Source organism: Saccopteryx leptura, chromosome 13 (genome assembly GCF_036850995.1).
Source record: "Saccopteryx leptura isolate mSacLep1 chromosome 13, mSacLep1_pri_phased_curated, whole genome shotgun sequence".
Taxonomy (NCBI): Eukaryota; Metazoa; Chordata; class Mammalia; order Chiroptera; family Emballonuridae; genus Saccopteryx; species Saccopteryx leptura.
The window spans coordinates 12,162,558-12,185,956 of NC_089515.1; the positions used below are offsets into that span (position 1 = coordinate 12,162,558).

At 50.6% G+C, this 23,399-nt stretch overlaps 1 protein-coding gene across 3 annotated transcripts in view; it reads right to left on the bottom strand.

The window, feature by feature from the left end:
• The window catches only part of SLC18A2 (solute carrier family 18 member A2), a 30,991-nt gene extending 20,465 nt beyond the window's left edge, over positions 1-10,526 (bottom strand). For all 3 annotated transcript variants that reach the window (XM_066355526.1, XM_066355525.1, XM_066355524.1), the window contains exons 1-3: positions 10,422-10,526; positions 9,779-9,913; positions 7,982-8,333 (exon numbers count right to left, since the gene is read on the bottom strand). In XM_066355526.1, coding sequence (XP_066211623.1) covers positions 7,982-8,333; positions 9,779-9,899 — 473 coding nt within the window. In that variant the 5' untranslated portion in view covers positions 9,900-9,913; positions 10,422-10,526. The remainder of the gene's footprint in view (positions 1-7,981; positions 8,334-9,778; positions 9,914-10,421) is intronic.
• Between the last annotated feature and the right edge of the window lie 12,873 nt (positions 10,527-23,399).

Sequence of the window (23,399 nt, forward strand, 5' to 3'; positions counted from 1 at the left end):
GGTCAACTTGTCTAAAAAGTGATACAGCAGGTGCTTCCTGCATGACCTTTTTGTGTTTGACTGGCTTAGGATGTGAGCCCTCCTGTGGATGGTCGCTGGGAACAGAAGTTTCTGTAGAATAAATGTTAACACAATATCGGCAATAACCCAGAGCGCGGCCGAAGTACACGGCCCCTGTTTCCATCATTTAAAAAAACTTGTTTCTTTAATTAGCGCGTCTTTGCTAGAGCTTTGCCAAAGGGACAACTGCAATCAAGTGATTCGAGTAAAAGGTCATCAGGTGATTCAACCGGCCACAGAGACCACTGCACTAGACGTGCACATCTGTCTTCACTGTGCCCCCGGTGCGGTCCGCCCAGGAGGACAGGCCTCGTCTCCGGTGCACGAAGTCCGCATCCTCCCTAAGACCACTGCCCAGACGGGGCTCTGCCACCAGGCGGGTGGCATGGTGGGAAGACCTTGGCCCTTCTGTATCTCACCCCCGCTGGGCACCCGGCCCTGCCCCTCAACCCAGAAAGTCTCCCAGCGCACTGGCCACGGCCCACCTCCCAGAACAGGGGTGCGTGTAACACACGATGTCCGTGGACGCCGCTATCAGCGTGCCTGGAACAGAGAAGGCGCTTCAGAAAGCTCATTTCCTCCCTCGTTCTCTTCCTTCTTTCCTGCTTCCGCTGACTAAGCCCATGGCTCGGTCCCGCAATAGCCCTGAGCGTGTCCAGGCCTCGTCCCCCCCCAGCCCTGGATCCTAGACCAAGAAGTCCCAAGTCCCAGTCACTCAGCCTGGAGGGGCTCTTCTCCTCCAGGCTTGAATAAAAATAAAAAAAAAATCATGGTATCACTCAATTCTCGAAGCACTTACACCCAGCAGCCCAATGACTAGATAAGGACAGCCGACCACCTCCCCATTTCACACACGAGGAAACGCAGGCACAAGAAGAGGGACCTGGTGAACGTCCTAAGCCCAGTTCACAGTGGGCATCTCGCCCAGCCTGGGCCTTTCCTTACAAGCTGTCCCACCTCCTCAGCTAGCCAAAAGGCAGATATGGCTTCAATACAACTTTTCCAGCGGTTGTCCTGGTCATACTTTTTTTTTTTTTTTTATTTTTTTTTATTTTACAGGGACAGAGAGAGAGTCAGATAGAGGGATAGACAGGGACAGACAGACAGGAACAGAGAGAGATGACAAGCATCAATCATCAGTTTTTCGTTGCAACACCATAGTTGTTCATTGGTTGCTTTCTCATATGTGCCATGACCGCGGGCCTTCAGCAGACTGAGTAACCCCCCCCCCCCCCCCCCCCCCCCCCCCCCCCCCCCCCCCGCTGGAGCCAGTGATCTTGGGTCCAAGCTGGTGAGCTTTTTTTTTGCTCAAGCCAGATGAGCCCATGCTCAAGCTGGCTATCCTGGGGTCTTGAACCTGGATCCTTCCGCATCCCAGTCCGACACTCTATCCACTGCGCCACCGCCTGGTCAGGCTATTATTTTTTTTTTAACTGCTTCATGTGCATACAGAAACCAAAGAACATCCCCCAAATCAGGACAGATTCACGGGAAGCACGCCACCACCACCACAAATTCCCTGAGGTGAGCTGGTAATTCACAAAGCGGGGCTCAAGGCCAAACAGGTGACCCAGCAGAGACACCGGGGCCCTGACCCGCCGGTCAGATGGCCATCAAATGGCAGCTTCCCTTGTCTCAGTGAGCCTGGAGTGGACTGCCCGGACTCTTTATCCATGAAGGCAAAAGGACCCGTGCACAACCCCCGCCCCACGGGGCACTGCTGGAGACTGAGTGAGGACACTCCCAGGGGACGCCGAGAGGAGCGCTCGCAGGCAGTTTATGTTTCTCAGCAATTATTGTACTTGCGAGGGAAGAACAGAGGTAAGACAATGCTCGATACTTGCCGCTGTCCTGGGATAAACACGCTTCTCACCACTTCCCACATGCTACTTGGAACACTACAGGTGTCAAAGCTGTGGGAGTAGCAGGGATACCCATGCCCAGTCTGCACCTGGCCACTGGCCCAGATCACCTGGTGGGACACAGCAGGGGTGGGCTCCTTCTTACCGGGAACATCACCCGTGAATCTCATGGCACTTTCGGGACATTGCTGGCTTTATTCCCATTTTTCAGAAGGCCACACTGAGGCTCAGAGAATTTAAGTGACTTGTCCCAAATTCGGGGCGGCGAGCCTCTCTCCGGCATCTGAGGGATGCCACGTCCTGCCAGTGCACACTTTGGTGGGGACGCCGGTCACAGGAGCACAGGTTCACTAGGGGTTTGTGGAACGAAAGGGCCCCGGTTTCCTGTAAAACCAGATGGCTCCATGCCCGCTGCGCTCTGAGCTCACAGGAGATTCTCTTTACCATGCCCAGGTGCTGGGTTTTCTTTAAAACCACAGCTGTGGTTCTGTAAATTCCTTTGGGATTTTAATAAAGCATGTATGAGATACCCAAGTGGCAAATTTGGAAGGACACTCAAAGGCTGGCCCGTCCACAGTAAGGTTCAGAGACAGAATGGCTCACCCACAGCCACAGAGCAAGCCGACTCTTTCCGACAACAGTGGGCCCACTGCTTCTCTCTGTTACCAGACGTGGGTGCCCTCCACTTTCAATGCTGGCCCAGCCAGAGAGGGCTGCCCCGTGGACAGAGCCAGGCAGCGGCTCCCCAGAGCTCAGCCCCACCCCAGAGCTGTGCTCCTGGGCCTCCAGCCTCCTCCTCTGCCAGCCCTCTGAATACCCACCTCTGATGGAGACTCGCCCAAGGCCCCAGGGTCACTGCGTGATGGGCAGATCATCGGTACACTTTCTCCTCCCCCACCGTGTCTCCAAACGGACAGACGCTCCACTGCCATTAGTCATAAACATCTGAGTCGGCCTCTTGTCTCAATTCGATGCCACCTCAATTTAAGCATCGCTAAGCAGAACTAGACCTGATGTGGCAAACGTTTAACCAAATATCCCATTATTGACCCCTGGTGAGTCATCCCAGCCCCACAGTCATCCTCCACAAAGCATCAGGGAGCAGTTAATCCAATTGCAATAAGACCAAAAACCATATATCGAATCCCTGGAAAAAAGTGCAAGGCGGTAGAAAGTGTTGTCATTATATTTACCCTTAGAGGGTCAGTGGAGAAAGCTCCTATTCCCTAGTTCATCACTGACAGGCACTACTTTTTCTTTAATGCTACACCTAGGTTACCTTCGCCACGGAGACGAAGCAAGCTTGTCTCCCCTGCGGCCTAAGTGACAAAAGCAAGGGCACAGTAGGGTACAAGCTATCCCCAGAAGAGACAAGAGGCAACAGCTCCTTCTCCGATGATTCCAACCCGCTCCTAAAAGGTGACACGATGATTGAACATCAGTGACCACAGTGATCATTTAAATTCACAGGACACACTTGGAAGTTTGCTGTCCATCATTTTGTAAACAAAACCAAATTCTCAGGGTTAGCCCATGGAGCCGTCTTTTTTGGCTATTAGATGCGCTCCAGGGAGTTAGGTAAGCCATGGATTTCGTACTGTCCCGGGTGTCACCCCTGTTCCGTGACACACAGCTCAAGTGGGGGATTTGCTCCCGTGACAAATGCCCAATCCCACAGCCAGCTTCTTCCAGTTTCAGAAGCGAAGACTGTCACACCACCCTGATGGCGTTGAGGGCAGCAGCTCTCTCTCCAGAACAGCTGGGCTCCCTGTCCACAGGGACGCTGAAAAGGTCACTGCTTATTCCTACAAAGCCCACTTCAGACCGGAGCGGCCGAAGCTAGACAGAGAAGTAACCCCAGTGGATTCCGTGGGGATGCTGTGCCCTGTGGCTTCCTCCATGTCGTGCAGATGTTAGCTGCGATTTGCGAGGGGAAATGACTGGCTTTCAAATATACTAGGTAACTATGGAAATAAATTGAGCCACTGTCGCCAGCTTGATAAAAAGCAGACCACTGAGACAATGACAAGCTAGGAGGGGGGCCAGGGCACCGCCCTGGCACCCAGAGTTAACCCTTTCCCTCGCCACCCAGTTCATCTGGAATAACTCTGAGTTCTAAAGATGCACCTGCTGTGTAATCCTTATGCTATGCAAGTGAGGACCACCATGCCACGTCCTTAGCCTGATTTGTGGAAGGAGACATGGAAACGTGTTTTCACACCGTTTCCCTACCTGGAGCATACCTTTCATATGTGTGGATGTCTAAACTTCACTTGCTGACCGAATGATAACAGATGTTGCTCAGAGAAGCCTTTCTATCCCCTTTATGCACAAGGCAATCATGAAATAAATAAACTGGAATTATAACATCAGTCCCACGAGCTTCAAAAACAGAAATAAATCATCCCAGGTCCCCGCAAGCTTTAGAGAGTGTTATTGGGTGCGTGATCACGCCACCTGCCAAAAATCAAAGCTCCTTTGCTCCCTATCCAGTCACGTATTTTTTTTTTTTCAGTAAAAATATGGTGTCAGGAGAGTAAGGGAAAGAGAAATTATGTGTATTATATTAGCAGCCAGAGGAACACAGACATGCTTCCCAAGAACTGTAATTTTTTTATATCCGGGGACTGGCACGCAATCTTGTCTGATGTTGCAAACACCAGGCAGGCAACCCGCCTCTTGTGTCATCTGCTCCCCAAAGCCACCCACACGGCAGCATCATGACCATGAATACAGAGGTCTGGGATATAATATGGGAGATCGGGTTGTGACATGTGTGATATGGACTGTCTCATTTCAGAACGGGTCCTGCTTACATCAAGAGGCTTTGGAAGGGATTGGCCCTAGGCTCCCCCACATCTCTGGGGGTTCAGAAAGCCTCCCTTCTCCCCATTGTCAGAAACACTGCAGAGATACTAGGAAGCTGGACCAGCTCATATCAGCGGCTAGAAACAGAGCTCATTTATTTATTTATTTATTTTAGGGCCAAGGAAGTGAGGGAAAGTCCATGTCTAAAAAACCAGGCTGATTTTTTTTTTCTGAACTCCCTGTCAATTGATTGCAAAGAGCAATCAACAACTCACTGTGTGAGCCTTTACTAATTCAGCTTGGATCCACCAGAGAAAGCCCAAACTGATGCAAGAAAGCCAGGTTTTTTACCTGCACGATTGTTAGTAGCCAGATGCACAAATGGTGTAACAGTACGCAGGTGGCAAGAACAGGCAGGGAGGAAGGCACCTGGACCCTGGTTCCAGTCCTACGGCTGCTGGGCACTTGCTCCTGAACAGCCAACTCCTTTGCCTGTAAAATCCTAGGGCTGCCCCAGACCCTTTGATCAAGTCTTTTCCAGCTCTGATGCTTCATGTTTTAACTGCTCTTCAATTAGAAATATATCAACCAACTGTAAAACGCTCTTTTCAACACGCTTGTATACAGCGCTGAAAAACGTGACTCACACATCTTATCCGCGGTTGAGGATGTGATTGGCGCAAATTACATCAAAGACTATTTGCAATGGCTCACAAGGGAAGATTCTGTAAAGGAAAACGGAGCCTGTTTATGGCTTCTCTGAGCAGAATCGTGGCATGCCCAGATAGGCTGCAAGTGCCCAGATTTAAGTCTACTTGGAAAACACTGAATCAGTTTTGGAGGGACAGAGGTCCCTCAGATAGTCCGCCACCATCCATATTAAAATGTATTTGCATTTCCCAATTACAAGGCGCCACCAAAAGATGGAGGGCGTTTTGAAGTTTGCTGGGTAATTGGAACCAGGTGTGGTTTAAAAATCTGCTATTGAAAAATTCCAAAGTGGATTACTCCCCATAAGAACAGACTAAATTTCACAGATCACAAAACCCAACTGGGTTTTCCTTGGAAGATTTTTATTTTTCCCTAGAGCCCCAAACATGAGCCTTGTGTGGCCTCCGTGTCAAGAATTTGGCATATTGGTATATTTGATATCGAGGAAAGGTCTCACGGGTTGTAAATAAGCTCCTTCCTCGTGGAATAAACAAGGCATTAAAACCAAGAATGGGGCTTTTACTAAGCTTGTCATCTGCCATTTGCATTGGAAAGACTAGAATACTCACATCACTTTAGCTGGGGATGGAAGTTATCACCCTATTCGGCCAGTGACATTTGTGCCCATGGTAATAGCAAGGCATTACTATAATAATGTCCTCAATTTTCCCACATAGCATTTGAGCTGTTTGCTTTCTCAGAATGCAAAACCCAGAGCCATTTTCTGTAATTACACCAGATGCATTTTTAAAAGCGCCCTTAGTCTAAAAAATAGAAAGAAAACCACCCTGCAACTACTGAGGACCGTTTGGGTTTCCTCCTAAAGAAGAGAGGAGCTCCCGAATGTCGCCTTGCTAATATCCTTCTCGGTGAGCTCACAGGCCGACCATCATCAGAGTCAATCTGCTGAGCACTGTTTTATGTGGCAGCTTTGTAACAACTGCCTCACACAGACTGGATGGCTGCACATGGCTTGGGATGGTTCAAATCGATTCAATGGCACTATTCAGTCCAAGAAATCAAATTGCAAAAGTTGAAAATGTGCTTCCATCCAGCTCACCACGGGCACATTACCTCCGTGTGTACGAGGACAGCTCACGCTGGGGGGAGGCAGAGCTCCATACCCTCTCTGAGTCTCTGCCACCAGCCTGCAGGCCTGATCCCCCATTGACCCTGCCTCCGCCAGTCACACAGGACCCCACTCTGAGAAGGGTCCCAGGCTTGCTTTAAGACTTGCTGTTGCCCTCTTGAAATGCTTAATAATATTTAAACAAAGGACCCTGCTGGCCTTGCCCCCCCCCTTCCCTAGGCCAAAGCTTGCTCATATGTAAAGACCTCCACGTTCCCAGCCTACACTGGGTGCTGGGCAGACCTGCTTGAACTCCGGCTTGGCCTGTGGACACTTCAGCTTGGCTTTGGAACCTCTAAGGGCTTGCCGGCAGCCCCACACTAAAACCCCACTCCTTCCCCAGCCCGGCACTTGGGGCCTGTTCTAGACCAGCCCACCCTGTTTCCCCTGCTCTGCCCTCCCTAGTTCACTCCCACCCCGCCCTCCTCTCCTTCCCTAGTTCCCTTTTCCATCTCTGGTCTTCATTCATGTTTCTAGGCCTGGTTCACAGGTAGGACTCCGGGCACTTCCTCCTCTGCCTTTTCTTTTTTTGCATTTCTGCCATTGGGGCTACACTGTTCAGAGGGTAGACCACCACCAGCACTTACACTGTCCTGGCTCCCGCTTCTTGCAGCGGACACCCCATCCCCTACCCACGCTGCAAGCCCTGGTCCTACACCTTGAGCCCCCATGGACCAGGCAGAGCCGGGCCGCCCCCGCTATAGAATCACAAAGACTTGCTGGAACACCACTAACAATGGCGACGTGAAGAAGTATGCAAAGTAGGGGAGTCCAGAAGTGTCCAGAACATCCAGGTCAACATAAAGCCAGTTTGGACATTATTAGCTAGTTTGAATTATGCAGAGAACAGTCGCAATTCTCTTCCCTGGGTGCCCGTGGACATAGGCGAGTAACTGGCAGGGATGCACCTGTCACACTGTCCGGGACCTCCACCTTAGCTGAGACTTTGTCTCTACAGCAGGAAGACCCATCTTTCCCTGCTTCCCACACCCAACCACCTACTTCAGCCTTCACCTCGCCGGCCCTAAAAAGACCACCTTGGCTTTCTGGGAGGAGGTGCAGGCCAGAGGTGGAAGAGACGAGCACGGCACAGAGGACCGGATGACGTGGTCCAGCATTTAGACAGAATCAGCCCTCCCACGTGGGGAGGGCCTCCATACTGTGTGTCAAAATGTTCTTACTTTTCAAGTGACAGAGGTAGTAATGAAAGGCGGAACAACAGGGAAATGACAATTAACCATGGACAGATACCTAAGGGGCAGGGATTGGATTTTTCCCAGCCCCCCCCCCCACCCCCCACACTGGTTCCCAGATTCTGATAAACAAATGAGAAACAGAAACCTTGCAGGGTGGAAAATGAGCTGGGAACAATATAAATACAAAACTCTTTGACCAAAATAATGCAGCCTACCTGTTGGTCAACAGTCCTATGAACGGGTTGGTGAGGAGCTGGACCGTGGCTTTGGAGGCAAACAACAGGCCGACTTGCACGTTTTCGTTGAGGAGGTCTTTGTCCTCACTGGGGCAGTCGGAAGGGCCAGTGGACGTGTTCGCCACCACGTGCTGTGCAGTGGCCTCGGGCAGCCGCTTCCCCTGCAGGTCTCTGGTGGCGTTCCCTGTGGCCACGCTGGCGTTGTCATAATAGGAGAAGATGCTCTGGAAGCTGCCTGAGGGGGCGGCTGTGAGCGGGGGCCTGGCGGTCTGGAGCTCGGTGGCGTTTCTCTCATGCTTCATGCTGTACAAGTAACTTGGGATGATGGGGACTGGGGACAGGAGCAGGACAGGAAGGTGGTGACTGCACCGAAACCCTCCCTGGGACAAATGCCAGGAAAACTGCGGTCACGTCTAATGCCAAACAAGGCACAGAGAAGTGGCCTGTCTACCTCGGGAACCGCCTTGCCCCACGCATGCTGACACTGGAACAATTCCACGTGGCTTAGCTCTCTAGAGAACAAAGCCCCCGGGAGGCTGAGAAAGTCCCATTGGCTCTCCGGGCCAGTTACTGAGCAAAACCGGCCGGCGGGCCCCAGAGAATCCTGTCCCGTGTGGGATTTCTCATTACAGGATTCCTCCACAGGAATATTTTAGGAAAGCCAAATTTGGTCTGAGACTGAGTCGATGCTGACCCACGCTCAACCAGGGCTCTTCTCAGAAAGAGGCTCGAAAGACCTTTAAGTGAATGAATCAAGGAAACCGGAACCTAAACTTCATTGTATGTCTTAGAAAAAAAAAGAAAAAGGCTGCAGGAAGTCATCATTTGGAAATTCTGCCTGCCACAGGCCCACTGTATCTCTCCATTTCCTGGGTGGAAATTGGCCCAGTTGCATCCTATCGGGACACTGGAAGCATTTCTGAGACTTCCATAAAGGAAAAGAAAATTCCTTTGATGTAATAGAAGCTTTGGGCAGGTGTATAACAATAACACAGTCAACACAAGAAAGAGAGCCCCCCCCCCTTACGGAACTCTCACATCTAGGGTAATCCTTGACATGTAAACCCGACTGCCTTCTGCTCTGAAAACGGTCTCTGGAGGCAGGGGAGATAACCCACCCCCGACAGTCGAAATAAATTTTTTTTTATTCATTAAAAGTATGGATATTGTTAAGGAAGAACACGCTCAAAGCTTTCCTGTTAATGGAGCTAATTTAAGAGACCTGGGTTTAAATTACTGAGGGTTTGTTTTTAAAATCCATTGGGGGGGGGGGGGGGCTAAAACAACATTGCTCAAATTGCTTTTGAAATGGGTCTCAAAATGTTTCCATCTTGAGTCATTCACTGATACAATATATTGAATGTCACTTCCATTTTTGTAAAAAGGGATGTTGACTGCTTCTTCAGATGTGACACCGAATGATTAACCCTCCTTTTCAGGTGGCAAACTAATTATAACATTACTTTGAACTCTGAGGATTGCTAGTCTGTAACAGAAATCTTCATTGCAGTCCAAGTGGACAGGGGGAAGTTAGTTTATCAGGAGGAAACACAAGTTCTGGGTTTTTCATCGGATGTCACATTTTGGACCTGACCCCCAGAAAAACGAAGCCGCAAACGCGGCTCTTACTCGCCCGGGCACGGCAGTCTGGGGGGATGTGTGTTTTGACAGAGCGTGTCCTCCAACTTCCCCAGGCCGCACGAGGCGGCTCCCGGACCGCACCGGGTAAGCGGGGCGCCGGCGCAGGGGTGTCCGGGGAGGGCCGGCCGTACGTACCCACGACAGTGAGCAGCATGTTGTCCAGCAGCAGCGCGAGGAACACGATGAACAGGATGAGCTTCCTGGAGTGACGGCTGTCCTGCAGCCAGCGGAGCAGCGCCAACTCGCTCAGGGCCATGGTTCCGGGTTGGGCTGCGGGCGTGACGGCAGATAAGGGGCCGGGACGGGCCGGGGCGTCCGCTACTCCCAACGCTCAGACTTCTCGGGCCGCAGACGGAACGCTGCGGGCGGGTCCCCTGCACCCCACCCTTGGCTTTCCCGCAACGAGTGTGTCCTCACCCACACCCGCGCTCCCCGCTAATAACGCCCGCGGGCGCCGTCGCGGCGCGCACCTGAGTCTCGCGGGGTGCTGTCCGGCTCCCCGCCGCCCCGAGGGTCCCGCTCGTACCACTGAGCGTTCGGGAGGTGCGGCGGGACCCCGCGCACCGTGAGCCCTGTGCCCCGCCGCCCCGAGGGTCCCGCTCGTACCACTGAGCGCTCTGGAGGCGCGGCGGGACCCCGTGCGCCCTGTGTCCCGGAGCCCAGCGCGCGGCGCTTCGGGAGCTCCCCCTGACCCCCGCCCGGCCCCGCTCGCTCCCGCGCCCCGGCGGCGCTCTGCCCCAGCCCCGAGCCTGCGGACAGGGAGCGGGGTCGGCGTTACCTCGGGGTCGCCGGCGGTTGTCTGCCCTGGCCACAGCGGGATCCGTCCGTCCCTCCCGGCGCCTCGGGGTCGCCGTCTCCACCCTGGCGCCCCGCCGCCGCTCAGTTTAGCGGGTCCGGCTCTGACGTCACGGCCGGTGCGGAGCGGGGGCGGGGGGCGAGGGAGGGGCCTCGGTCGCCGCCCAGACCCGCTACGCATCAGGTTCCCCGCTTGCTGGGGTCAAAGCTCCGGGAGCGCAGACTCTCGTTTGCCCCTGCACGTGACCGCGTGCCCTAGGGACCTGAGCCCGGGAGAAGCTGCTGGGCGCAGAGGGAAGAAGTCAGGGCTCCAGGGAGAGGGGTCGAGGGTCCCGAGGTAAACGACCGGGAGTCAAGGTGAGGCGTCAGGGATTGGTGCTTTCATCGAACCCCGCGAAGGGGCTGGAGCTGCTCTTTGATCCACACTGTCCCTTAAATCGGCTGTAAGGTCATAAAGGCTGCCGGGTGACTGTGTCAGGGAAAGGGGTTATAAGGTATTGGGAGCCAGGAACAGATCTTTCTTTCCTGGGGAAGCCACTCTGCACCCCACCACCTCTCCCCTCTGTCATCTTTGAAGCCTGAGGTAGGGGCCACTTGAAGTCTTTGAGTCCCACGTCCTTGGGTACCCTCAAGCTGGTGATGTGGAAACGGGAAAAGGGGACTGTTGGCTAACGAGGACGTGATACGTGTTGACAGTGGAGACAGTGGATACTGAGTCATTAAAAGAGATGATACAGTACCATTTGGAAAACATAGGTGGATCTTGAGATTATCATGCTCAGTGAAATAAGTCAGATGGAAAAGAACAAGAACCTGATGATTTCACTCATATGGGGGATAGACAACAAAAAGCAACAAATGAATAAACCAAAAAAAAAAAAACCCTACAAACTCATAGATGCTGACAAGAAAATGGCGGTCGCCAGAGGGGAAGAGGGTAGGAGGAGGAGGAAAAGGTAACTGACATTACCCCAATACATTTAATTTTTTTTAAAAAGGAAAGGAAAAGACGAGATGGTTGACAGCAAGAATGCCTATTTGGGGAAAACCTGGAGCTGTAGCCCTCACTACCCAGGGGTGAGGGTCCACCTTTAACAGACATCCTCCTGACATAGCTGGAGCTTTGAGGCCCTTCTAGGCGACAGGAGGAACAGGAGCTATTTTCTTGGAAAACCACTTAGAATAAATGTTATCCTGCCACAGTCTCACAGCAGTGGAGTCTGGGCTTGTTTTATTAATGCCCGTTGTTGTCGGCTGCAGACTGCTTAGATGTGTGCTGCTCCCTTCTCCGCACCTCCTGACTCCCTTTAGACACCCTCTGTGCTCCCCATTGCTGCCCCCGATGTTTGAGAAAGATGGTTGGATAAGAAAGTAGGTCAGTAACGCAGGGACTCCTGCATGTCCCAGGATGTGTGTAACTTAAATATTAAAAAGAGAGGAGAGAAGGGAAATGACTTAGGACAGGGGTCGGGAACCTATGGCTCGCGAGCCAGATGTGGCTCTTTTGATGGCTGCATCTGACTCGCAGACAAATCTTTAATAAAAAAAAATAATAACGTTAAAAATATAAAACATTCTCATGTATTACAATCCATTCATTTCCTACCGCTCATGTTCATGGTTGTGGGTAGCTGGAGCCAATCACAGCTGTCCTTCGGGACAACGCCAAATTTTTATTGGATAGTGCATAACGTACATGGGTCATTGTATGGCTCTCACGGAATTACATTTTAAAATATGTGGCGTTCATGGCTCTCTCAGCCAAAAAGGTTCCTGACCTCTGACTTAAGAGGAGAGAGCAGATGGCAGGAGTTAAGATTGCTGTGAAAAGTATGGCATTCATGGAGTGCCCCAAAGTGCCTCGAGTTTCAGAACCCAGAGACATAGGCCCTGTCCCCATGTCCCTGGGGCACAGAGGCATCATGGTTAAGGGCTCTGGTCAGAATGCCTGGGTACCAACCTGCTACTTCCTTGAGCAGTGACCTTGGGCAGGTTATATACCCTCTCCATGCCTTAGTTTCCCCATCTCTGTAATGGGGCTACTAATTGGACCTATTGCAGTGTCGTATTTAGGATTAAATGGGAATGCATAGGCATCCCTTAGAGCAGTGGTCCCCAACCTTTTTTGGGCCACGGACCGATTTAATGTCAGAAAATATTTTCACGGACCGGCCTTTAGGGTGGGATGGATAAATGTATCACGTGAATGAGACAAGCGTCAAGAGTGAGTCTTAGACGGATGTAACAGAGGGAACCTGGTCATTATTTTAAAACAAAACATCGTTCAGACTTAAATATAAATAAAACGGAAATAACGTAAGTTATTTATTCTTTCTCTGCGGACCGGTACCAAATGGCCCACGGACCGGTACCAGTCCACGGCCGAGGGGTTGGGGACCACTGCCTTAGAGAGTGAGAGTTCAGTAAGTGTCATTCATTCATTCATTCAACAAATACTTGTTGAGGGCTTACTAGGAACCAGACACTACTGATTCTGGAGAAATACTATAGTAATGGCCCAAACTGACAAACATCCCTGTCTTCAGGGTGCTTACCCATTCCGGTAGCAACACCGTGGTGGTGAACAGAAGCCCGCCAGCTGGAGGGTGCTGGCCCGGGGGAAATGCCCGTCCCTGTGCTCCCTCTTCCTGCCTCGGCCACCACCCCACGAGCACCGCAGCTTACCACAGGGTTTCAGAGAGTTTGTTGACACCTCTCTGAAATTTCTTTAAATTTATTAAATAATTGAAATAATAATTAAGTAAATAATTTAATTTATTAAAATACTTTTAATTTTAGATAGGGAGGAAGGAAGAGAGAGAAGAGAGAGACATTGAGAAAGAGAGAAACATCGATTTGTGGTTCCACTTATTCATGCATTCATTGGTTGATTCTTGTGTGTGCCCTGACCAGGGGTTAAACCCACAGCCTTGGTGAATCAAGATAATGCTCTAACCAACTGAGCTATCCAGCCAGGGCAAGAATTTTATTAAAATATGTATGCCTCAAACCAACTAACTGGGAGAAGGTATTTGCAAACACCAGCTCCAAGTAAGGGTTAATATCCAAAAAATATGCAGAACTCATACAACCTGCCTGACTGGTGGTGACAATGAATAGAGCATCAACCTGGGAGACTAAGGATCCAGGTTCGAAACCCTGATGTCGCCAGCTTGAGTGTGGGCTCTTCCGGGTTGAGCGCAAGCTTACCAGCTTGAGCATAGTGTCATCCACATGATCCCAAGGTCACCGGCTTGAGCCCAAAGGCCACTGGATGAAGCCCAAGGTCGCTGGCTTGAGCAAGGGGTCACTGGCTCAGCAGGCGAGCATCAGAAAAGGTAAATGTCTGGCTCAATGCCAAAGACTTGAGGTTTGTTGTGGGTTTTTTGGTCTTGTTTTGTTCTTTCCCTTTTCCCCTTTATTTTCTTTGTAAAGCTTTCACTATTTAAAGTTACAACACTGTCTTGTGTGGTTTATGACCTGTGTATATATCACAACCCTACCTTAAAGGGAAAAGGTGGTTATGGGGCCAGATTTCTATTCTGTACAAAGCAGTCTATTATTTAACTATAGATTGGAGTATAAATGTTAATGACGTAGAGTGTCATCTCTCAGGCAATCACTATAAAAATAATACAAGGAAGAATGGGTAAATAGCTAACAGGAAAAGTACAATTATTAATGCTATAAAGTATTCAAATAACTTTATAAAGTAATCTATAAAGTATTCAAATCATTTCAAAATGCAGAAAAGAAGGAACAGAGGAGCAAAGAAGTCAGAGGAGTCAAGTAGAAAACAAAAACTAAAATGGCAGACGAGATGCAGTAAGCATTAATGGATACTACAGTTAAAAGAAATTGTCAGGATGGATTTTCTAAAAAATAGTCCCAACTCTGTCCTGTCTACAAGAGACACTGTAAATCTAAGGACAGAGGTAAGTTGAAAGTAAATGGATGGAAAATATACCATGCACACTGGAAACATTAGAAGGCTGATGTGGCTATATGAATAACAGATAGAATAGATTTTAAAACAAACTTTATTTTTTTTACATATTAAGACAAAATTTAAACAGATAGTAAAAAGTTTTCATAATGATAAAAGTGATCAATTCAGTAGGAAGACATAATAATTCTAATGTACCTGCACCCAATAATAGAGTTTGAAAATACATATTTTAAAAAGGGAGAAAAAGACAATTTCACCGTCCAAATTGAGGAATTGAACACCTCTTTCTCAACAATAGATAGAACACTTAGACAAACACGCAGATGTAGAAGATCAAAATACCATCAACCACGTTGACCTAATTGATATTTATTTACCATCAAAATGAGCAGACTTCACATTCTTTTCAAGTCCTCATGAAAGGTCTCAGCCTGGATCTGTCTCAGTCAGTTAGAGGGGGTTTTGTTTTTGTTTTTCCCCTTGAAGCCTGCTTATCAGTTGTTTAACACATATAAAAAAATAAGCTACAATTAGGGGAAAAATGCATTTCATTTTCTTGCTTTCCTGAATCCTGCACACTGTAAAGGAACATATTCCGTACAGACTGTAACCTGCACTGGTTTTAAGAGGGAATGGGAAAGCAAATGTCAATTTACTTGAAGGATGCCTTGCCGGCTGCCAGTGAAATCAAGTCATGGATGCTCTAACTTAATAATTCAATCACGGCATTAGCTGGCTTTATGCAACATTATCTGTAAAATGCAGGTCTCCAGGTTTGGCCACTGTAATAGAATCACTAACCTGTCTGAGGACATTTGCTCTAATTGAAGGCTGCAGAGGAGCCAGCCAGCTGTGAAGGGCACGTTTCATCAGTTTTATGCCCCGATTCTCCACTCTCACCTGGACCAGTGCAGTCACCTCCCAATGGCCACCCCAATGGCCCCCAGAACTCTCACAGTTCACCTTCCTCACCAGCTGGGTAGAGCCAAAACCACCAGGGTGCTATTGCCACGCCCTGGTCTAAACCCTTCAGTGGCCTTGCACTTAGGGTAACATCAAATGTCTTCAGAGTGGCCCAATGGGACGTGCCTAGTCCAGCCTCGACCACTGCTTCTTCATTTACCACATCGCCCCGGCCCCTGCTCTGAAACTGGATTCCCTTATCATTATCTGGGCTCTTGCTTGGCTTCAGATGGTGTATCTGGGTATTCCGAGAGTCCCAGCAGTGCTGCCCGGGGCGCTCTGGCCTGGGAGGCCCTCCCCAGCCCGGACCACCCGGTTTCCATACCCCTGACACCATTCAGCCACCTCCCTCCCCTCCAGCCACACTGGGCTCCATTCAATATGGGTTCTGTGACTCAGGTCCTTTGCACCTTCTGTTCCTTCTGCCAGGACACACTTCCTCCTGCTCATTGTCTGATTATCTTATTCCCATTCTGAGTCTCCCATCTAACTGTACACGCTCTGCTCCTCACCCCAGGGCCTGGGAAGACATCGCAGCCCTCCTGGGTTTCTACCTTCAAGAGTGTATAACGCCCTGAGAGCCTGTTCCCCACAAAAGCCTTCGCCAGCTTGCATGACTCCATAGTAGGCTCATCTGGCTTATTCTTTCTCTCCGCCCCCCCCCCCAACTGGACTGTCAACTCCTTAATGGCAAGGGAAGCATTTCTTCTCCCCTGTCTCCCTGAGGGAGGCTTGCACAGTGCTCCTCACAGAGCAGGTCCTCAGGACTAGCATCAGATGCCCAGTGAGGGTCCCAGGGCCAGAGCCGATTCTGCCCCAGCCAGCCTGGCCTCAGTATCCCCATCTGTACAGACAGTGGGTGGGCCAGGTAGACTGCACTGTCCAAACCAGGAGCCACTTGCCACATGTGGCCATGGAGTGTTTAAAATGAGACTAGGCTGAACTGAGATGTACTTTAAGGAGGAAACACATACCGATGTTCAAAGGCTTAGTGTGAAAAGGGCAAAACATTTCCTTAACAATTTTTATATTCTTTACACACCGAAACAACAATATTTTACATACATCGGGTTAAATAAAATATATTATTAATAAAACTAAGTTTGCCAGTTACTTTTTTTTTCTTACATTGGCTTCTAGAAGTTTACATTTTCCTGTATGGCTCACATTTGTGACTCGCGCGATATTCCTGTTGCACAGCAGAGACAGAACATGGGTGCTGGAAGGGGCCCAGGAGGTTACTGAGTCCACTGGCTGCCTTTGCCACAGGGGGAAGTGGACCCAGAGAGGGCCAGGTCCCTGCCTGAGGTCACACAGGGCTGAGGTCAGGGCACTGAGGGCTGGAACTCTGCTTTCTGGACTTCCATGGCTCGGGGACAGCTGGTGTTTGACACTGGGGTGCCGGCAGGTGGGTGCCCGCAGGTGGTCGTCAGCAGTGGAGAGCTTGGCAGGGACCACGGACTCGGGACACAGCTCCGTGGACGCTCCCGCACCTCCTGCTCAGAGCTGCTCCCGCCCACTTGCTATGCCGACCACACTCCCAGACACCCGCAGGGAAGGGGATTTTAGTGGACAATCAATAGTCCAATAGGGCAGGCTGCAAAGGCCCAAACCTAATTATTTTCTTCGGAAACTTGTCTGTAACTAAAAGGCATCTGAGAAATCACTGTCACCATCTCCGAGTGGGGGAGAGAAATCCAGTCATTATGTTCCAATTGGATTTATATTGACTGTTGTCTTGTAGAAGATGTTATCTCCCTGCAGAGCCAGCATTTGGGTGCGTCAGGGATGCACGCACGCACGCATATACGTGCGCAAACACACACACACACACACACACACACACACACACACGAGCCCCCTTTCCTACGAGCTTTTCAGGAATATTCTGGTTCACCCTTTCTGCACAGGTGGCCGGACACACACACACACACACACACACACACACAAGAGCGCCCTTTCCTACGTGCCTTTCAGGAATATTCTGGCTCACCCTTTCGGCACAGGTGGCCGGGGAGCCACTGAATGTCATCTACAGCCCCAAGCATTCACCAAACCCCCCACAAGAGAGAAAATACGGATGAGGAATCATTTAAAAAGTCATTAAGACGTGGGTCTGTCAAGTCACTTGTGTGACTTCAGAATTGCAATAGGCAAAAATCTGGAAACCTCCCCTGCACATTAAGGCCCCCCCAGAGTAAGTGACAGTCACCCTCACAAGTGAAATACCGAGGAACCAGAGCTCCCTGCATGGGAGCTATTCCTGCCTCGGGCCTCCCCTTGGGCTGCGGCAGCTGGATGAGAAGGTGAAGTGAGTACAACATGTGTGACCACCAACCAGCCCCATAGCTTCAGGCCTGGCCGCAGCCCTTCCCCTCTGTCCCCCACCGCTCCCCTCGCCCCAGAGGGTGAGGGAGGGGCTGGGGATAGCCCTGGAATGCCGGGAACACTCAACTCCACATCACCCGAAGGAAGGGGTCCCCCCAAGCTGCCGAAGAGGCCGCTGACCCTACACACCCAGCAGCAGACAGTGCCTCCTCCAGCCTCTGCTGCAGACCCACTGTGTGCACAGCAAAGCAGACACGCAGCCTCAGCAGCCCGGGAGCCTCTGATCGCTGGAAGGACCCCGTGATGACGAGACCGGAGAGCAAATCCCATCGGTCCCCCTGGCTGGGTGAGTCGCCAAGTTTGAGTTGTTTTGAAAGAAGCTGTCCTGCCGTCCAGAATCTTGCTCTCGGCCTCAGTGTGGCCCACAGGGAGAAGGTGACATGCCTTCTAGAGGAGTACACACATGAAGACTCAGCCTGGGGGGAGGAAGGTAGGGACTGGAATCTCCCGCCACCCTGGCAGCGCGATGCCACTCAACGAGGCTGTCCAGTGCTGCCGTGTTTATGAAGCCTTCCTGTGGCTCCTCGAGACCAGGAACGGCCACTAAAGGGCCCTGTCCCAGACCCACTTCCCACTCGCTGCCCAGACGGGGTAAATGGCTTTGGGGAGAGATTCCGGTGGCCTTTGTAATCCAGCCTGATGTTGCTCTGTCACCTGCTGAGAAGGCAGAGGGGAGGGTGCTCCCCAGGGAGGTAAGAAAAGTGGCAGAGGCACTGGGCACCAGACGTACGGATTTCAGGAGAAAACCCCGGAAAGGCCCAGAGTAAGGGGCAGGGCCCTGAAAGCAATATCCTCAGCAGGGCCCTCAGCCCCTTGTTTAATAACATTTCTTCAACAAACCTCTCACTCTGAGGCCACGTGGTCTAGCTGGGCAGAGAGGACAGATCCCCCACCACAGGGAGGCTGTGAGTAGCCAGAGCTGGCGGGGAACTCAGGACGACACAGGCCCTGCAGGCTGCTGGCCCAGACGGAGCTCCACGAGGAGGGCGATGGAGGGCTGTGAGGCCGCAGCCCCAGAGTCTGGGAAGCGCAGAAGTCTTCGCCAGGATGCCCTGGTGAGAAACGTACAGAATTCTCTCTTTGCAACACCAGCAGAGCAGAGTTGCTGACTTGACTTCAAATGCAGGCAGGATGTCCGCCGTCCAGGCAGGTGCACATCCTAATGCAACTTGCCTTCTTCTGCGAGTCGGTCTCTGTGCAGCCGAACTGCCCAGGGAGTCTGTGGTCTCAGCATCCCGGACAGTCCGTCTGGAAGAGCCGTCGGGCAGTGGTCCCCAACCTTTTTTGGACCATGGACCGTTTTAATGTCAGAAAATATTTTCACGGACCGGCCTTTAGGGTGGGACGGATAAATGCACAAAATAAAGTTATGCGACCGGCATAAAAACTGTGGTATTTTTAAATATAATTGTTGAACTTACGAGACAAGCATCAAGAGTGAGTCTTAGACGGATGTAACAGAGGCAATCTGGTCATATTTTAAAAATAAAACATCGTTCAGACTTAAATATAAATAAAATGGAAATAATGTAAGTTATTCTTTCTCTGCGGACCGGTGCCACATGGCCCACGGACCGGTACCAGTCCGCGGCCCGGGGTTGGGGACCACTGCCGTAGGGAATCCATGGCCAGTGGTCTTCATTCCCCACCCGCCCTCTTATTTTTTCTTTTTTTTTAATTTAAGTTATAGATTTCTTTCTTCAAACAAAATGTTATAGGAAAGCAGACCGTATAAAACAGGGCAAAGCAAATCTACTCAGGCCAAAATGGGGGAAGTGACCAGAACCTTTGCTAAGTGACCGGAACCATGCCTGGGCTTCAGAAAGCAGCACCACGTGGAAAACCCTGGGCTACTTCAGCCTCATTGCTGTACATTGAGGAAACTGAGGCATGGAGCGGTAGTCCTGATGGTCAGCTCTGAGAGACCGGAGACCTGGTCCATCTGGCACCACTCCGAATCCCCTGCATCCTGGCACATAGTAGGTCTTCAGTAAATGCGAGGGTGGGCAAAGGAGGTTTACAGTTGTACAGTGTTCGGAAAACACAGGCAGGTCACAATTATTACAATAGCTGTATTCACTCTGGTGTACTCACAACTAAAAACCTACTTTTGCCCACCACTGGGACTGTCGGAGAGTGGCCTCCAGGCGAAGCTGACCACCTTGGCACGGTCATCTCTTTTTCTATACATGCCGTTGCTTTTTGAAGAGACTAAAGGGGGGCTTGAACCTCAGAGAAGCCCCTTAACTGCCTATGTTTTGGATTTATTGCATTTGAAAGGGTCTTATTTTCTGATCTAATAGCAAGAACAAAGCAGGGAAGTAAAGGGTTGAGGAGGATGAAAGGAACCATGATTTGCTTCAGAGGTGGAAGCGCCCTTTGTTGTCCTGCATCAGAGTCAACTTCAAAGTTCTCTGATAAACAGATGCACATCGTCACCATGGCAACAGCCGAGCTGCCCAGGACTTCCGACCCTGGACAGTCCACCGCCATCCATGGCACGTGCCTGGCTTCCAGGGAGCTGGATACGGGGACAGCCCCCTCAGCCTGGCTCCTCTGTCACCCAGCTGCTGTGGATACGGGGACAGCCCCTCAGCCTGGCTCCTCTGTCATCCAGCTGCTGTGGATAGGGGGACAGCCCCCTCAGCCTGGCTCCTCTGTCATCCAGCTGCTGTGGATACGGGGACAGCCCCCTCAGCCTGGCTCCTCTGTCATCCAGCTGCTGTGGATACGGGGACAGCCCCCTCAGCCTGGCTCCTCTGTCATCCAGCTGCTGTGGATACGGGGACAGCCCCCTCAGCCTGGCTCCTCTGTCATCCAGCTGCTGTGGATAGGGGGACAGCCCCCTCAGCCTGGCTCCTCTGTCATCCAGCTGCTGTGGATAGGGGGACAGCCCCCTCAGCCTGGCTCCTCTGTCATCCAGCTGCTGTGGATACGGGGACAGCCCCCTCAGCCTGGCTCCTCTGTCATCCAGCTGTCTTAATGGTCCTCTGTCAGGGGGAGAAGGTGTATGTACCTCTGCCCTATTGGATGCACCTTAGCTCAGCAAACATGCATGAGCATCAACTCTGTGCCTGAACATCACCAGTGCCCTCCTTAAGGGCTATATTTCTAGTGCCTGGCACAAGGTGCTCATTGAACAATGGCTTGTGAATGAATAAATGAATGAATGAGCAACCCGAGTTGCCTGGGAGTTTCTAAAATATATACTTGCCAGCCCCCACTGAGACCTGAGAAATCAGAAACTCTGGGAGGCACACTGGAGACTGGGGGGGTTCTTTTTTTTTTTTTTTTTTTTTAAGACGGTGGATTTCTTAAAAGCCACGCACGTGCCTCTCAAGTCAGAGCAGGAGAGAGAAGAAAGCCCAGGCAAGGCAGCCTCCCAGGCGGCTGGCGTGAGCAACTGGGAGGCTGGGGCTCTGCTCCCAGGAGGCGGAGGAGCAGGAAGACCCAGGGACCAGATTAGAGCTCAGTCTTGGATATGTCGGTTAGAGGTGCTGCAGAAGCAGTTCCGTTTGGAGTTCTGGGGATGGTGTTAATATCCACCAGAGAGGATGCGTTCAAAGGCAGGGAGTGGAGAGAGGGAAACAATGAAGGTCTGCAGGTGGAAGGCCTAAAAACAGAGAGAGAGAGAGAGAGAGCCCATTAGGCAAATTTGCTGTTTTGGAAGCCAGGAGGTGACTAATTCAGGCTGAGGAAGAAGGACATAGTCATGCCATGGCGCCCCAGGGTATGAAGTGGGGCCCAGGAAAGAACACTTCCCACCCATCCTACGTGTGCTGGGGTGTCAGCTGCCAAAGAGGCCCCACCAGGGTGGGGACTGCCCATACTCCCTGGGCTTGCATGATTGAGACTGCCCTAGAATTCGTGGGGGGGCTCATTGAGAGTGTCTTGTGAACTGAGGCCAAATACACCAGACTCTTAAGTCACAACCTACCTACCCCCTTTCTCCGAACCACAGGCAGTGAGGCAGTGCCAGAGAATGTGAAAAAGTGCCTTTTTTTTTTTCATTTTTTCATTTTTTATTTTTTATTTTTGTATTTTTCTGAAGCTGGAAACGGGGAGAGACAGTCAGACAGACTCCCGCATGTGCCCGACCGGGATCCACCCGGCACGCCCACCAGGGGCGACGCTCTGCCCACCAGGGGGCGATGCTCTGCCCCTCCGGGGCGTCGCTTCCTTGAGACCAGAGCCACTCTAGCGCCTGGGGCAGATGCCACAGAGCCATCCCCAGCGCTGGGCCATCTTTGCTCCAATGGAGCCTTGGCTGCGGGAGGGGAAGAGAGAGACAGAGAAGAAGGAGAGGGGGAGGGGTGGAGAAGCAGATGGGCGCTTCTCCTGTGTGCCCTGGCCGGGAATCAAACCTGGGACTTCTGCACACCAGGCTGACGCTCTACCACTGAGCCAAACAGCCAGGGCTTTTTTTTTCATTTTTAAATCGTTTTTATTTTTTAATTACAATTGACATACCTTATTATATTTGTTTCAGGAGTACAGCCCAGGGATTAGACCAGGGGTGCCCAAACATTTTACACAGGGGGCCAGGCCAGTTCACTGTCTCTCAGACCATTGGAGGGCCAGACTATAAAAAAAAACTGTGAACAAATCCCTATGCACACTGCATATATCTTATTTTAAAGTAAAAAAACAAAACGGGAACAAATACAATATTTAAATAAAGAACAAGTAAATTTAAATCAACAAACTGACCAGTATTTCAATGGGAACTATGCTCCTCTCACTGACCACCAATGAAAGAGGTGCCCCTTCCGGAAGTGCGGCGGGGGCCAGATAAATGGCCTCAGGGGGCCACATGCAGTCTGCAGGCCGTAGTTTGGGGACCCCTGGATTAGACATTACATAATTTCCTAAGTGATCATCCCGATAAATCTCACACCCATCTGACACCATACATAGTTCTTAGGTTATATTACTGAGTATATTCCCTATGCTGTGCCTTACATTCATCCTGGTGACGATTCTGTAACAACCAACTTGTACTTCCTAACCCTTTCACCCTTTCCACCTTCCCCCCAACCCCCCTCCCATCTGTAAGCATCAAGATGTTCTCTGTATCTATGAGTCTGTTTCTGTTCCGTTTGTTCCTTTATTTTGTTTTTCAGATTCAATTGGTGATAGATATGTATTTATTGCCAATTTATTGTTTATATTTTCTTATCTTTTTTTTTCTTCTTCCTAAAGAAGGCCCTTTAACATTTCCTATAATACGTGCTTGATGGTGATGAACTCCTTTAGTTTTTTCTTGTCTGGGAAGCTCTTAATCTGTCCTTCGATTCTAAATGATAGCTTCACTGGATAGAGTAATCTTGGTTGTAGGTCCTTGCTTTTCACCACTTTGAATATATCTTGCTACTACTGCCTTCTGACCTGCAAAGTTTCTGTTGAAAAATCAGCTGACAGTCTTATGGGAGCTCCCTTGTAGGTAAGTGACTAACTGCTTTTCCCTTACTGCTTTTATGAGTCTGTCTTTGTCTTTAAACCTTTGACGTTTTAATTATTACCCATCTCGGTATGGGCCTGTTTGGATTTATCTTGTTTGGGACTTTCTGCACTTCTTGGATTGTATGTCCATTTCCTTCACCGAATTAGGAAAGTTTTCTGTTATTAATCTTTTTTTTTGTATTTTTTTTTTTCTGAAGC